At 41.4% G+C, this 16,581-nt stretch overlaps 1 protein-coding gene across 12 annotated transcripts in view; it reads right to left on the bottom strand.

The window, feature by feature from the left end:
- Window positions 1-16,581, bottom strand: part of Esr1 (estrogen receptor 1 (alpha)) — a 393,645-nt gene that overhangs the window by 256,567 nt on the left and 120,497 nt on the right. For all 12 annotated transcript variants that reach the window (NR_126357.1, NM_001302532.1, NM_007956.5 and 9 more), the window contains one exon: window positions 2,260-2,450. Coding sequence is in view for 11 of the 12 variants with exons in the window: in NM_001302532.1 (NP_001289461.1) it covers window positions 2,260-2,450 (191 nt within the window). In the remaining variant the exon portion in view is untranslated. The remainder of the gene's footprint in view (window positions 1-2,259; window positions 2,451-16,581) is intronic.

Here is a 16,581-nt window from a genome sequence, read left to right as displayed (position 1 = left end):
AATATTGACACTTAGATTATAGATATGCAAGCAGGAATTAAATTATAGATCACAATAAGGCCACTAGCCAGATCTGGTCAGTTACCTATAGTTATAGTTATTTGAGTACGAAGCCACTCCAATTTATTTGCACGTTCTCTGCCATGACCACTTCCACTTATTTGCATATTGTCCCACACAGCTACTCCTCATTATACCCACTTATCTGCCTATAGTCCTGAATCCAAATGACTACAGCAAAGGCAGTATGGCCATGCAATGGTTACTATTTTGACCCTTTAAACAAAAATATTTCTGACCAGTGCTCTGAATAGACTTTGTTGATGAAAAAACCCAGTCCCACTAAATGACTTATCCAGTTGTATAGCTGAGCATATCCACTAATCATATTTTTTGTGTGTGTGTGTGTGTGTTTACATGGTCGGGGGACATGTGTGTGGAGGTCTAAAGCTGACAGAAAGTGCCTTTATCAACCGATTTTCAAATTATTTATTTACTGAGGTGGAAGTCTTCTGTTGAAAGCAGAGTATGCTAATTCTAATTGGTCTATCTATCCAGCTTGGGTTGGGTATCACCTGTCCCTGGGGCTGGGATTATAGGCGGAGGCTGTACCAGCCTGGATTTTTACATGGGCTCTAAGAATCCAAACTAGAAACTTCACACTTATGTGCCAAGTGTTTTATTCACTGAGCAATTTCCCTAGAGTCCAAATTCCTGTTTTTAAAGGGCTACATTTTCTTCATTGATTTGGGGGGGGGGTGCGTGTATATGCATGTGCTTGTGTGTGTGTGTGTATGTGTGGTGTGTAAGCATATGATTGGTGAAAATGATGATACTTTAAATTGTATGAAATCAAATAAAAAGTAAATCCACAAATTAAGATGTTTGCCAAAAGCCTGATAAAGTTTATACTGACCTAAAACTAGATTTAAATTTTATTTTTCTGAATTAAATTGATATCAGGTAATAAAATTAATAGTTCGTGTGTGATACACTCAAACAGAGGGATATATACAAAGAGTTGCTATAGAGAATATCATTAATTTTTTTAGGAACACAGACAAAGGAGTCCAAGTCTTACAGCAGAATTCTAAAAGATGTTGAAAGCAATAAGTGTCAAGGAAAATGCTTTTAAAATGGACCACATTGACCTCACAGGCTACTCTATTAAGATATGAACAGCTTTTTAAAATGTTCTTCCAGCTGTGGAGGAAAGATAAATAGTGTGCACCATCCCCTGGTTGTTAGCCCATATCAGAGCTGAAGAGGCGAGGCAGAAAGTTCCTGAGAATCTCTTCTTGGGTCAGTGTCTATTAATGTGGCAGGTTCTGGTTTTCAACAAGTTCCTTAAGTTGGCATTTTGTAGAAGGCACTGCAGCAGGAGTATCCTTCATAGCTCTACACTAAGCTTTATTTAAGCTCTAAAGGTAAAGAAGAGAGAAGAAAGAAAACTACCCCACTGCTAGGGGGGGAAAAAAAGATGAATTCAAGAAGTCAAAAGTACCATCGGGCCTCTGTCCCTGTCAAGGACTTTAGTGCACACACCTTAGGGAGTAAAAATGACTGACATTTCCCAGTGGAATTCTGTATCGTGTGACAGTACTGGCCTTTCTAAAGGAGCAACAGCATGTATCTGGTGGCTTGTCAGGAAAGCTGCACTTATAAACTGTACACAAAGAGGGACCAAGGAAGGCAGGAGAATGAGGTGGCACAGCTGGTTCTTTATAAGTACACAGTACTGATGGGGTGTCCCTCATAAGGCAGCAGACATTGAGTCTGCTCATGTTAGCAAAAGGTCATGTCATCCATTGAGTCAAGAAAGAGATGTAGGGCGGGAAAAGAACAATTTGAATCAGAGTCAGTCTGGAGTAAAGATCAGAACATAATATTTACCTGGACAAGGCCACATCACATAAGCTTAGCTGAGAAAGAATAAGAATGTATGCCTGCCATGCCTGCATCAAGCCAGAGACATTTCCTTGTACACTAGAGACCCAGTTACCAATTCTTCTAGTGGAGTTGCTCAAAGCTGTCTTATCTTGCCAGGGGGAAGCAGAAATTCTTAGCCACAGCTTCCCTGGCATTACCACTTCTCCTGGGAGTCTGTGTCTTTTCCAAGTTTCAACCAAGGAGAACAGAGAGACTTACTAGATATTCATGTGTTGTGCAAATAGCGCTGTACAAAGACCTTGTCTTCCTTTCTGTTCTCTGCTGTTTTTAGGGCATAAACAGAGCAGTTTTTAGACAATACACTATTACCTTGAATGCTTCTCTTAAAGAAAGCCTTGCAGCCTTCGCAGGACCAGACCCCATAATGGTAGCCAGAGGCATAGTCATTGCACACGGCACAGTAGCGAGTCTCCTTGGCAGACTCCATGATCATGTTTCCTTTCTCGTTACTGCTGGACAGTCTCTCTCGGCCATTCTGGCGTCGATTGTCAGAATTAGACCTGGGGGTGGGATGGGAGAAAAACAGCGAATCCATTAGCATTTGAGAAGCAAGCCTTCCTTCCCCTCTCAAGAATGTGAGACCTGGGGGATGCAGCAGACCCACTTTATTCTGACATTTTGAAATAACGATTCATAATATACACTGATCTTCCATTGTCTCTTTCTGACACATGCAGCAGAAGGTATTTGCCTGTTATATTAACCTTGAAGAAAAATTGATTTTTTTTTAACAAACTTGTTTAAGAAATGGACTGCATACCCCAGAACAGATTATCCATAAAATAACAAAATGCTAGCAGGTTTCTAACAAACTTCTTTTTTTTCAGACATTCATAATTAATTCAAAACGAAGATAGACAAGTCTCATTCCAATCTACACCATATGAAAGGTCTTCAGGAAAGCGAGACAAAGCCTACAGCAGCTGGTGGATTCAGAACACAGACCCAGTGATGACCCATGGAAACTACACATAAGAAACAATATCAATTCAAATCCTTATGTTATTGTTATCGGGCAACCCAGGGTGACTGTTTTTTTTTACAACTTGACACTGCAATTACATCTTCAAGTGTTCCACCACTCAAGCACATGGGATGGGAAGAGCCTCAGAATACAGATGGTTATTCCAACCTTCAAAACCTTCGTGGAAGGAGCAAATCCCAGGAATGAAACTGAATGTGCATAGTAAGAAAGCTGAGCTCTAGAGGAACCAAGAAAATGGAGGAGTAAACAGCTTTAAGAACACTTTACAAAAGGAGTTTGCGTTCACTTTGTCAAATGGGACAGAGAAATCCAACCAGAGGACCGCTCGCATGGATTTGGGCTTGAGCAGAGGACTTTCGGGAGGGGAAGTGGACCACCCCTACCAAAATCTCTTGGTCGGAGAATGGGTGTGGTGAGTGGTAGGTATGAAAGGGGGGGGCATTTTTTGTCAACTTATATGAAGATTGGGATAGAGAAAATGAAAGAGTAGCTAAAAAGAAATCTAAGAGGACTCCCAAATGGGTCGTTGGAAGGAAAGAGATTGGCAAAGGCCCCATGCGGACTATACATGTTCAGACAAATGAAAATGACTTAGAAGAATCGGATATGCATAGCCAAAGCCTAGAATAGTGTCTGGTATGGAGATCATTCACTAATATAGAGATTTTATTAATTGTGTGAGAATGTCATGCAATATATATTTTCATTGGATATTTTATTTATTTACATTTCAAATGTTATCCCCTTTCCCAGTTCCCCTGCCTAAGAAACCCCCTACCCCATCCTCCCTCTCCCTGCTTCTATGAGGGTGCTCCCCCACCCACTGCCCCTCCCTGCCCTGGAATTCCCCTACACTGGGGTATCAAGCCTTCACATATTTTAAGATATATTTTATTTTTATGTGTCTGTGTGGTCCATAGACGTGCAAGTACACCTGGAGTTCAGAAGGCATTGGATTCTCTAGAGGTAGAACTACAGGCAGTTTTTAGCTTTCAGTGCAGATGCTGGGTTCTCTGAAAGAACAGCCAGTGCCTTTAACCACTAAGCCACCCCTCCAGCTCCCTAGGCATTGTATTCTGATCATATTCACTCACTGTCTCCCATCTCTTCTCAGAGCATATCAAGGCTCTTTCCTACCTACCTAACTTGTATACTTTTTTGTATTAAACCTATCAAAGCCAGTTTGTACTAGTCATGAACCCCTGGATGTGTGGTCATCCTTCTAAGTGTGGGCAATTGTCTTAATTCCTTGTCTATTACTGTGAAGAGACACTATGACTTTACAAAAGAAAACATTTATTGGAGCTCATGATTTCAGAAAGTTAGTATCTGTGACCATCACAGTAGGCAGTAGGTAGGCAGGCAAGAATAGTGCTGGAGCAGTAGCTTAGAGCTTATATCTGATCCACAAGCAGGAGAGAGAGAGAGAGAGAGAGAGAGAGAGAGAGAGAGAGAGAGAGAGAACTAACTAGAATGGTGTGGACTTTTAAAATCTCAAAGCACATGATCACAACCCTTCCTACACGGCCAGCCCTCTTAATCCTTCCCAAACAGTTCTGCCAACGAGTGAATAAGCATTCAAACATATGAGTCTATGGAGGCCATTTTCATTCAAACTACTACAGCAACCTACCAGGGGCCATCCCCTTAAAGTTAGCTGGCTCTCCCTTTCTCAACAGCTATAAATTGTCAATAGCTCTTCAGCTAGGGGTAGAACTTCATGCTCTCCTTCCACCCCATGCTTGGATTATTGTCTAGCTTGAGCTTGTGCATGCTGGCACAAGCACTATGAGTTTCTTATGTGCCACCTGTTGCCTTTGGCTTTTACAATCTTCAAGCCCCTCTTCCAACATGGCCCATGAGCCTTAGGGGAGGAAGTATGATACCAATGTCTCACTTAGGGCTAAGAACTGTATAGCCTCTTACTATCTACATACTGACCAATTGTGAGTGTCTGTATTGATTTCCAATAACCATAGACAGAAGCTTCTCTGATGAAGGTTGAAAGGTATACTAATCTATCACAATAAGACTTAAGGACTGAATTTAGTACTTTGTCCCTTTAGAAAATAGTAGAAAAGTTGCCCACTGTGCCATATAACCCACAGAACACAAGTTCTTGGCCCCAGCAATGGTGTCTGATACGGTTTTCATCTTGTCCAGCAGGTCTTAAATTCAACAAGAAAGTGTTTTTTTACTCCAGGGACATCTGTGCCACTACTGCGCCAGTGAACTCATCTTACGGGGCTTGTAATGATTGTTGCTTTCAAGGTTTACAGCTGGGTATGACTGGTGATGATTTTTCTACTCCAGTAGTTTGCATGGCAACTTCCAGGACTAAGAAAGATGTAGGGATGGAAAGTCTAAGTCAGTACCACTTGCTTTCCCCATATTCTATGATTCAAGGACTCAAGTATGTGGTGTGCAGAGCAATAGGGTGTAATGTCAACTCTAGCCACTGGAGAATGACAATAGCAGATACTATTTGAATATCTATAAGACCTCATGGCCAACACCTCCAAAAGAAGGAACTGGTTCACAGCACTGGATTTTGTAATAATATTACAAATAATAAATAAATAATATTTAGATGAATAAAAACAATGTTCAGAAATGGTTGTGAAAGAGATTGACAGATATTGTGGGTGGAAATGTTCATGTGAGACTTTCAAAGTCAACTAAGCTCCCAGGACTTCTTGGTTAAGGAAGCTCCTGGTTCCCTGCTTCATAGTCCCACCATGTCCCAAATAGCAAAGCCACATGAACTCACTGGTCCTCCCCTCAAAGGCCTAGCTTTCCTTTCAGCTCGTATTTCATAACCCTTCCCTGCTATTCCCCCTCATTAATATTGAATACAATATTTTAATGGTTCGTAAATGACATCGGCTATAAAACTCACAAAACATTGGCTCCTTGGTTTGAGTCCATCTGAGTTGGCCAACTTTTTCCACTCTAAATAACTTAGCTCTGAGGCTGGCAGCCTCAGATAGGATTTCTTTACTTTTTAGTGATCCTTAGAGAGCATTGGCTCAAAGCTTCCAGTTCTTGTTCCTATTCTATTACCCATCACTTTCCATTTCATCATCATAGTATTGAACTCCCCTACCAACCGCAGATCTTTTTACTGTTTGCTTATTAATATCTTATGGATGATTCAAGCCAGTAGGAAGCAGCTGCAATTATTTAAATTTAGACACTCATGCCTTGGGTCATGGGAGTAGATAGTGAACAAGCATGAAATGGACAAACATATGGTCTACTATAGAGTACATTTATTTCTATTGTTAATTGTATGTGTGTGTTTGTATGTACACGTGTATGTGCACACACATGGATAAAGGTACCTATGGAAGTCAGAGGTATCATACCCCCCGCCAAACTGGAGTTGCAGGCTTCTGTGAGCTGCCCACTATGAATGCTGGGTATCAAACTCCAGTCCTCTGCAAAATCAGTATATGATTTTAACTGAGTCTCATACTATATGGTTAAAGGCAGTAGGCATTCAGTACAAGTTTGTTGAATGAACAACTGAATGAATGGCATACACAGGAAAAGAGATCTAATGTATCAAATAGTCTCCCAGCCATCTATATACAGTAAAATCGAGCTGTAAATATATAGTAAAATAGTGTTTGGAATACACAGGTTTTTGTTTTCCCTTGCTTTGTTTTGTTTACAAGCAGCTGGAAAAGAAACCTAGAGTCTGGGACTATAGGGAAAATTGAGAAAAAGTTAGCATGTCGCAAATTCATAAAACTATAGAGACAATAACTTATTCCATCATTAACTACAATAAGATATACAAAACTCTCATAGAAACTCTCATTAAACTGTATCAAAAGTAATTAAAGATCATAGATGGTCCATCTGGCCCCGAGAGACATGGAAACAAGAACAGTGGCATAGCATCGACCATAGCTGAAGAAAACTAACTGACTAAACTGGGGCCCCTCCTATTGTAGGTGCCTGTGAGTCTGGGTTGAATGCTAAAAACAAAAAATAAAAAAATAGATCACACAGTTCTTTCCCCCATTAAATTGTCATGCAGTAAAAAGAAATATCTCCAGTGTGATTCTCTTTCACTGTCTATTAGATAAGTGGTGTACACACCATGATGCTGGGCTGCCTGCTTTATCAAGGAGGTTTCCTGTCAATGGCAGGCACTCAGCACTTGGATCATTTTAAGGAGGCCAGGGGTTACCCAGGGAGTTTGATGGTAGTGAGAGCAGAGTAATGCTCATGGGGGGGGGGGGGGGGAATGGGTGAATCCAGAACTGTAGCTGTCACAGCTCCAGAGCACCATCACTGTGCCAGCAGAGTAAGCTACCGCCACAGCGGCACAACCATCACAACCATCACCAGGAAGAGCCAAGGCTGTCACAACCAAGGTTTGGGTTTTATCAAAGTAGTTCAATGAACAGGTACAGGTGGTGAGTTGAAAGTATGGAGAGTCTTGAGGATCCCTACCCAGCAGTAAAAAAGAAGTAGCAACTGCTGAGGTGGACATTGACCAGCCAAACTGAGGAAACGGGGGATGTTTAGAGTGAGGAGGTACCTATAAACTGCCTAGACCTGAGAACAAGCCCCAAGGTTGCAGTTTTGGGGAGTCTCCCCCATTTGGCGGTAGGCTTTCTGATAAACCAGCTGCTTTTGAGTTACCACAGCTGCTGGTAAATACCCCAGTGCCCATATTCCTGTTAGTTGAGCCAATAAAAAATAAAAACTCATTAGTTCACCAAATTGGACAGTGGTATAGTCATAACTTAGGTCTGTTGGTGGCTCTCTTGCTGGGGTGAATAGACTTATTTGAGTGTTACCTCTCCTCAGGAAATCTGTCACACAGCAGTTCATCAACAGGAAGGACACAAAGGAAGATGTTTTGTGCTCCAGATTGCCAGAGGGACCAGATTCAGGAAGTAGCTTGAGGTGCAGGAGAGGGAGAGACTGGAATTTGCACCACAGAAGGAGAAAGGGACAGGGACATACAGTAGTAAGTCACCAGGAAGTGACAATGGAGCCAGGTGTAACCATTACAGACACCATCCATCCCTGCCTCAAGTGAGCTGATCACAGCTATTAACAGATATCCATCCCTGCCTCAAGTGTCCTGACTGCAATTACCAACAGAATGGCCAGAAAATGAGGACAGGAAAAAGATAAGAGGTTCAGAGGACTAGTCCAACAATGTCCACCTTATCATAGACCAAGGCTCCCACCCTTCTGCAGGTAGAGACATCACAGGACTGAGACAGTGTTTCAAACCTCCTGGCAAAGGGGAATGGTGGATCCTTAAGCCCAGTGTAGCCCAGTAAGACAATGTGTACAGAGCTACAGACTATGACCCTGTGGAGGCTCTTCTCACTGGCCAAAGGCAGCCTAGAGACAGGCACCAAGGAAGAGGATGAAAAATTCAGGATGGGACAGAAGGGCAGTAGCACTCTCTCACCATGGTACCACTGAGTCACCTGGAAACCAAGAGGGTAAATTGACAAAAGGAGGCTGCCTAATGGCTGACCCATCCCACCTGAGGCTACAGGGGACAGGGAGGAACACAGATCCACCAACATCCATTCACTGTGGGCCAGCAAGAAAGAATCCAGAAGCACTTCCAATCCTAGTGACAGGCAACAGACCAAAGACGACAGCTGATGACCCATGGGCTTGCTTTGTACCTGTTAGCCATATAACACAACCATCTGCATCATCTATGCAGCACACAGCCAGCGGCATTTTCATCTAGAGACATGTCTTTGGGGTGATAACAAACACACTCATTTCTTAAACCTAGTCTTTCTCAGGTTCTAAATTGTTCATAACTTGGTCCAGATGGATCATCTAAGAACTTCATTTTTGATGTGTAATAAAAGTTTACAACCAAGTTTCTTTCTCTCTTCATTTTTTTCAAACCAAAGTAAGCAAAACTCAAGCACTTGTTAATGAAGGTCTTAAATCTTTAGGGAAAAGAAAAAAAAATGGCAGGTGGCCTGGGGAACTTACAAAGGAGTGCTGTCTCTAATACCCACATAGTCCAAAGAACAACTGCTCTGTATTTTTATTTTTGTTTTATAATTTTGAGGGGCTTCAATTAAATACACATAAGAAAATTTACTGCATTAAGCAGCTCACGTGTTAAGTATGTTCATGTTGAAGCACAGTCTTTAGGATTGTTTGATCTCATAATACTGAGCTGCATGCATTAAATAATAATCCCTAGTTTGCCCTTCCCCAGCTTCTCTCAGGCATCCTACACTCTGATCCAGTGGGTGCCATGGCTCTAGCAGCTGTGCCAAATGGAATCAAACTGTATCTGACTGGTTTGGTTCTGCCATATATATGTAGCATAGTGTCCTTCAGATCCATTCACATAGATACATGTGGTAGCATGTGTTACAATTTTTCTTCCTTTTTTTCTCAAAACAAAGTTTCACTATGTAGCTCTGGCTGTCCTAGAACTTACAATGTAGACCAATCTGGTCTCAGACCCTCAGAGGCCCACCTATCTCTCCCTTCTGATTGCTGATTAAAAGCATGAGCTTGTTGCTGTTGTTTGTTTTGGGAATAGATTCTAGTTCTCTATCCCAGAATGACCTTGAACTCATTATATAGCCCAAGCTGACCTCAAACACATAGTCCTACATCCTCAACCTATGGATTATAGGTATGTACTCGCTAGAATTTCCTTCCGTTTTCAAACTTAACAATATACCACAGCATATACTTATCATATTTTGATAAAAATATACATATTTGTATGTATGTCAATATATTTGTATATATTATAATATATATTTTAAACATTTATACATGTATAATATATTTATATATGTATGTGTGTCATTTCTAGCTTTCAGTTATTGTGAAAAATGTTATATGAACATAGCTATACAAATATTTCATCAAAACCCAGATTTTAATTCTTTCAGATATTCATAAACAGAATTCCTAGAACATAAGACAATTCTATTTATATGTTAGTGCATAGTTGTGGGTGTAGGTGTAAGTGCACGTCTGCATATGCATGTGTGGGAGTCAGCCTCAGGAACTGTCCCTGAGGAACCACCTACCTTGCCTCACTGAGACCTGGAACTTGCCCGTTAGGATAGGTTGAAAGCCTCAGGGACCTACCTGCCTGGACCTCTTCAGCACTGGAATTACAAACACAGGACACCATGCTGGGGTTTACAGGAGTGGCAAGTGTTGAACTCGGGTCCCCATGCTTGCTCAGTAAGCCCTTTACTCTTTTTCTAGTCCTATATTTATAGCGGATTAAAGTATCTGTCATGAGTTTTTCCATAATGGCTCCACCATCTTACATTTCCAACCAGCACAAACACTTTCCATTTGTTGTCTCTAGCTGGCTCGTTTTGGTGGTGATTTTTCTTGTCGCTCTTGTTGTTTGCAGTCATCCCAATGGCTGTAAGGGGGAATGATGGTACTTTTAAGGTTTTATTTGGCACTAATCCCTCTCCTGCAGCCACTCTTAATGTTCAGAGCCTTGAAATAGCTTCTTCTTGTTCTAAACATCAGTGGTTTGCCTGGACTTGGCCTCTTCTGCTAAGAGCTACACTATTCTTTCTGTTGGATGCCTTCCATCTCTGGTGCCTCAGCTCAAATACTGACTCAGCAAGCACTGACAGTAAGTAGATGGATCAATAAGTGGATGCGTGGCACAACCAGTTTCACAATATAAGTGGAATATGTAAAAATCTGTGTCTAAGCTATCAGTATAAAAATAAACAGGAAAATTCTGGAGAGCTACAACAAATACCTGCTATCAGCAATGTGTTTCTCATTAGACGTGACATTGAGATAACTCCAGAATACCAAAAACTCAACTGTGAACACAGCTACAAAAGCAGAAGGGACACCAAAGAAGAAGGGGGAATGTTTGCTGTCCATTATGCAATGTGTCAACCAAGATAGAGATCATGCAAATAACATCAGCAATCATACTAACTGGGCACATCCTTGTTCTAGAAAGATGTCATGAAACTTCAACTAGATCAGGGGAAAGAAGAGAGGAGAGTTTCCCATGGGTTGCAAATCCCTATGGCATCTCCCGGAGGTATTCAAGTAACTTGAATATCCCAAGGGTAAAATCAATCAAGCACAATGGTCTACATAGGGCTGTTGCCCCAGGTGCAGCAATTGGCTTGATCATCTGTAATTCAAAGCAGCAGAATGTAAATCTATATCTGGGATCAGAAGTTATCACAATTCTGAATCATTAAGAGGCATCTATGTCTTGGAATAGATTTGATAACAATGGTGGTAGTTAGGATGAGTCTACAGTCAACCTGACCACAATGGTGGGTGCTGGAAAAGTCTACACCTTAGTGCAGACCTAATCATATTAATAGGTCATTGGAAGATGACTACACTAGACTTGATCACAACAGTAGGTGTGCTGGCTAGTTTTATGTCAACTTGACACAAGCCAACAGAGTCGTGAACATGGGATTATCTGACATATAACATATAACATATAACATGGGATCATCTGACATATAACATATAACATATAACATGGGATCATCTGAGTGCCTATGGCTAGATTCAACCCAACAGACAAGCCTTGTGACAGGTACTAGTCCCACCTCTTTCTGCTGATCACTACCCAGCCCTAGTCCGTGCACCTGTCAGATCTGGCATTGTCAGCCTCATATGTCCTTGGTAGGAAGTTGTCAGCTATGTCACCATCCATCTTTCTTTAACTCTCTCAGCTTCAGAGTCCCTGCCCACCTTGCTTTCCTTTATGCTCCTAGAACCAAAATCAGTTGCTCTTACCCTCTTCATGTTCATGTTAGGCTTTATCTTTCTGGATGGAAGCCTCACAAACACTAACCAGGTCTTTGTCCCTTTATTGTAATTAAAGATAAATAAATTGTTTAGCAAAATTGCTTTAAAATCTTTTTTCTTATAATAGCCTTTCTCACTGAATAGTCCAGAAATCTTTAAAGCATTGCAACGAGCACAATGACGAGAGAAGATGATAGTAGTAGTGAAAGGTGGACAAAAGCAAGAAAGAGGTCAAAGGAGAGGAAGAAAAAGATGAAGAGGAGGAAGAAGAGATGGAGACGCAACACCATCCACCTACAGAAACTGGGAGCCCACTTGCCTCACTTTGGTTGCACTTGTATTACATTAATTGATTTCTAAGTATTCTCAAGAGTTCATCCCACTGACAATATAATACATACTAAAATGATCTAAAAGCGTTTATACAAAGTCTAGAGGGCAGACTCTCTTGAATCGATTAAAGTATTGCATAAGAAATATTAATTGAAAAGATTTTCATTAATCCAAAGGAAAGTATGAAACTCAGTGTAATCAAACACTGCTATTTTTCCAATCATAAATAGTAGGACCAGCTATTCAAAATCATTATCACTACTCTGCTAGCCTAGCCTTTTTAGTATGTATTTAATGCAGAAAGTCTTAGATTCCAGAAGAGATTTTCTTTTACAAAAGAACCAACAAGTGTCCACTCCTTAGAAAACAGTTTAATTGAATGTTATTAAGATAACTTCGTGTTTTCTTATGAAGGCCATTACCCTGTTCTTTGTACACTCAAAATTCCCTCCACTTCTTCAACATGGCATTCACCACAGTTTCTAGTCCTACAAGTAGATGACAACTGTAATATACAGTAAAGCAGTAATAAATGTAAATATATATTCCTTTCATAAATAGTAAACTCCAATATGACACAAATCATGTCTTAGTTCATGTATTTTAAGTGACACACAGCAGGTTTTCAATAAATGCTTACCACTCCTGTATTTAACCCCTTGTCGTATTTAATAAACTCTTTTTTTTTTTCAAAATACTCTTCCTATTCCTTGTTTTTGTTTGTGTTTCAGAAATCGAAATAAAGTTTGAATTGTAATGACCATTTACCTCCCAAATTCTCCCCGCCAGCTACTCCACATTGAATTGTCACAATCATTTCCTATACCATATAGGTAAGGAAGCCATGGACCAGCTTTGGAATGATTAAAATTCTAAAAGTGTCTGGAACATGCATATACAAAGACTCTCACATTTCTGCCTATGTTCTTAAGACTGCTAGAAACCAAGGGAAGGCAAGTTTTAAAAAAATCATTAAATTCATTAGCAGAATTCATCCCAATTCCTGATTTTTCTTCTCTAGCCAGCACTGTTCTCTGTTTTTCTTAAGATTTTCTCACATCCATCTCTGACATAGCTCACCTTATGTCCCATGTATTCATCTCATCTTCCCCCAGAAAATTAAGCTTTAGTTTTACGTCATCCTTGAGACATGTCCTAAGCACTCAGATCACACTGCCTCCTCAACTGAATTCTTATATTACTGACAGCCCTCACCAGAGCTCCTCCCACCTACTTTGTGAGCATCCCCCTCTTCAACCAACCCACCTCTACACACTTTGTGATTTGCTCTTCCCTGGCTAGGCTTCTAAATGACAGGACCCAGGGCTCTTCCTTCAAGTCTTTGCCATTCTGTGTCAACATATGATCTTTATAGGAACTAAGATGTGTGTGGTCATACCCATTGCCCTTACAGGCCTTCTTCTAGGCCTCAGACCCATGGGATAATTGTTGATTTTGTCTACTCTTCACTATGCCTTGAATGACCCAAAGATCTCTAGCAAAATAACAAAGCAGAACCTGGGGCTTCTTCAGAGAGCCAGCTTCTCCTCCTGCCTTCCATGTGGCCCTACAACCTGCTGAGGATCTGAAACCTATTGTCTCCTCTACCTGGACCATCTCACTCCTGGGTAACTCTGAGGCACCATCCTTTCTGGGCTCAAGTTTGTTTCCCTTCAAAGAGCTCAAGATCCATTGGCCCCTTTTTCACAGACCTTAAAGCTTCCTCTATATCTCAGGATTTTACCCTTCCTTATTCAGACATGCAGTGGGTTCCCACCAGACCATAAAAAAAGGTCTTTTCAAGATGTGAAAGTAGTGGTGCAATCTGTCTCCTGCCTGCCTCTGACAACTCTCCTCATGCTACCCCACTCACCCGGCTTCAGATGCTAACACACTGATGCTGCTAGACCATCAATTCCGCTTTCACATGCCCACACTCTACTCTGCAACCTATTCCCCCCTCTGTGGGACAGCACCCACCCCCTTCCCACAGACACTTTCCTAGCCCCTCCACATAAGACTCCCTTTTACCTTCTATGCTTTTACTGCTTTATCTCCTAAGCAGAACTTTCAGCTTCTCCACATCCAGTCTGATCTAAGCATGTTTATTTTATTATCTGTTTTTCCACTTGAAATATGAACTTCATGTCTCCCAGTACTTTAGGAAGAGACTTACACAAAGAAACAAGTGTAAATAGGTCATGAGACTGATGAGCCCGTCCTTGGTGGGCTTATTGATTATATGTTTGATGGTACAGCCATAACCTTCATCATGACGGATACCATGGTTACTTTACCTGCCGAAGAACCATAGCTTAGCGTTAGTGCATGACACACAGTTGGATGACTAATAAAGATTTGCAACTTGAATGAATGTGGCTCAAAGTGATTATCCTCTTGTGCCTTCCCAATTCCACATCTACACCACTCCTATCTCACACATCTGTCCTGCACCGTACAGCAAGAGTGAAATTTCTACAATGGGAAACAGACCCCACTCAGTCTCCATTCCTGTGCCCTTGTCAACTATTAGAGGACTTCTTAACCTCTTGGGTGAGTAGATCCCAGGAAATTACTCTTCTTTACAGGTACAGATCCTGTGATCTTGGTTGTTCACGTTCCTCCTGAAGTCCATGAGAATGACAAGATTGTTCGAACCACAGCTGCTTCTGAAGCAAGGTAACCCAGTCACAGAGAAGGGACCACAACGCCAGTCATGTAGTCAGTGAACTCTGGAGCTAAGGACCAGTGCTGTCTGAACCCAGAGGCCCAGGATACTCCACAAACCACCATTCGTGGGAGCTCCACCCAAAGGCATTGCAAGCCAAAGGCAAAGATTGCACATCTGGAAACAAGGTCATTGCCTCGGAGCTCATCCACAGACTCATAAATCCCATCAGTAATTGCCTGTAATTATTTGTTACAAGGCCAATAAAACGTTCTGAGAGGAAAATGTTAATTTAATTTCCAGAGCAAAGGTTGAAAACTCTATTGAGTTCCATGAAAATGGAGTTAGGGACCTGAGATGCATTGATGCATGTCTCAATGTTTCCTAAAATGGGATTTTAAAATAAACCATATTATTTCATGTTTTGAGACATGGTTTTTCAGTGTAACCCTGGATGGCCTGGTGTGTAGCCACAGCTGGCCTTAAATTTGTGCCAATCCTCCTGCCTCTGCCTCCTATGTGTTCGAATAACAGGTATGCCTCGCTATACCCAGTTTGGAAAACTTTAACTCACAAGCACATAGAAAATGATGTGCCATTAATGCTCACAGGTAAGAGTTCTAAAAGTCTTTATGCACAAAGCAAATTAGCATTCTCCATTCAAAAGTAAGGCTCTTTGTGAAATGTCAAGAGGTTTTTCCACTCACTTAAGAAAAATGTCTTCACCCCAAAATACAAGCAAGTGTTGATTTTCCACACTAATGGGAAACAAGAGTCGCCTGGTCTCAAGTTCCCTGAAAAATCCCATTTGCTCAATATCTTTTTATCTTTTTGTCACTTACTAATGTGTAACCAAATGACCCAATTTGAGTTTCATCACCTGCCCTTTCTCACTCACACCAATCTGTTATAAGCGCTAATGAATGGTAAGGTCCAGAAGCCCAAAGAGGCAAGAATCAGGCTGTGCAGAGGACACTAAGGAGGTAAAGTAATAGAGGGGGAGTGGCAGCTTGACTCTGCACCATCCTCTTCAAAGAGTTAAAAAGTCTGATTTCCAGTCTAATCTCCACAGGCACTGTGATGTATGTTAGAGGAATACATTTGTGTTTGTGCTGGATTATTAAGAAATCCACTCACCTATTGACAGCCCTGAGGGGAAAGCTGTGGACGACAAGCCAGCAGTGGACAGAGATAGGAAGTAAAGGGAAAGGGGGAACAGGAGAGGCAGAGAATATGAAAGAGACAGCGAGAAGCATCTGCCTCGGGAAGCAGGTCATGGAATCCTGAGAGCCTGGGTGCCTGGGTAAATGCACACAGGCAGAGTCCTGTGTGAGAGCTTAGGCACTCACCACCAATGACCCCAAACAGCCCCTTTTAATCACTGGCCTCCTGCCTGCTCTTGAGGGCGAACTATAAATTGTTTTATTTATAATCCCACCGAGGAGAGAGAATCAATATGTCATCACATAAAAGTTCACACAAGCATGTCCAGAATTGCAAATGGGAATTTTTGCATTTTAAAAAAAAATCATTTGGGAACCTGATGTCATCAGAGAGTCTGTGGCTGCAAATGTGACCAACTTCCAGATGCAGCAAGAAGGACAATGGACTGGGATGACCAAGTTCTAGTCAAAGTTGTCAAGGTCTAGACAGAAACCTATCCAATAACAGCTGTACAACATAAGCAAACCTCCCTAAACCTCGTTCTATCTTTAAAATGGGAGGTTACAACTGTGTTTCCTAAATGCCTTCTGGCACCACATGTGTGTGAGTGAGCTTCTCTCCCATGGATCTGACCAGCAGGAACAGCTGCAGCCAGCTAGGATTTATTCAATGAGCCCCAGGA

Source organism: Mus musculus, chromosome 10, assembly GCF_000001635.26.
Source record: "Mus musculus strain C57BL/6J chromosome 10, GRCm38.p6 C57BL/6J".
NCBI classification, from domain to species: domain Eukaryota; kingdom Metazoa; phylum Chordata; class Mammalia; order Rodentia; family Muridae; genus Mus; species Mus musculus.
The sequence above is the reverse complement of the archived record's forward strand: the minus strand, read 5'-3'. Positions and strand labels throughout refer to the sequence as shown.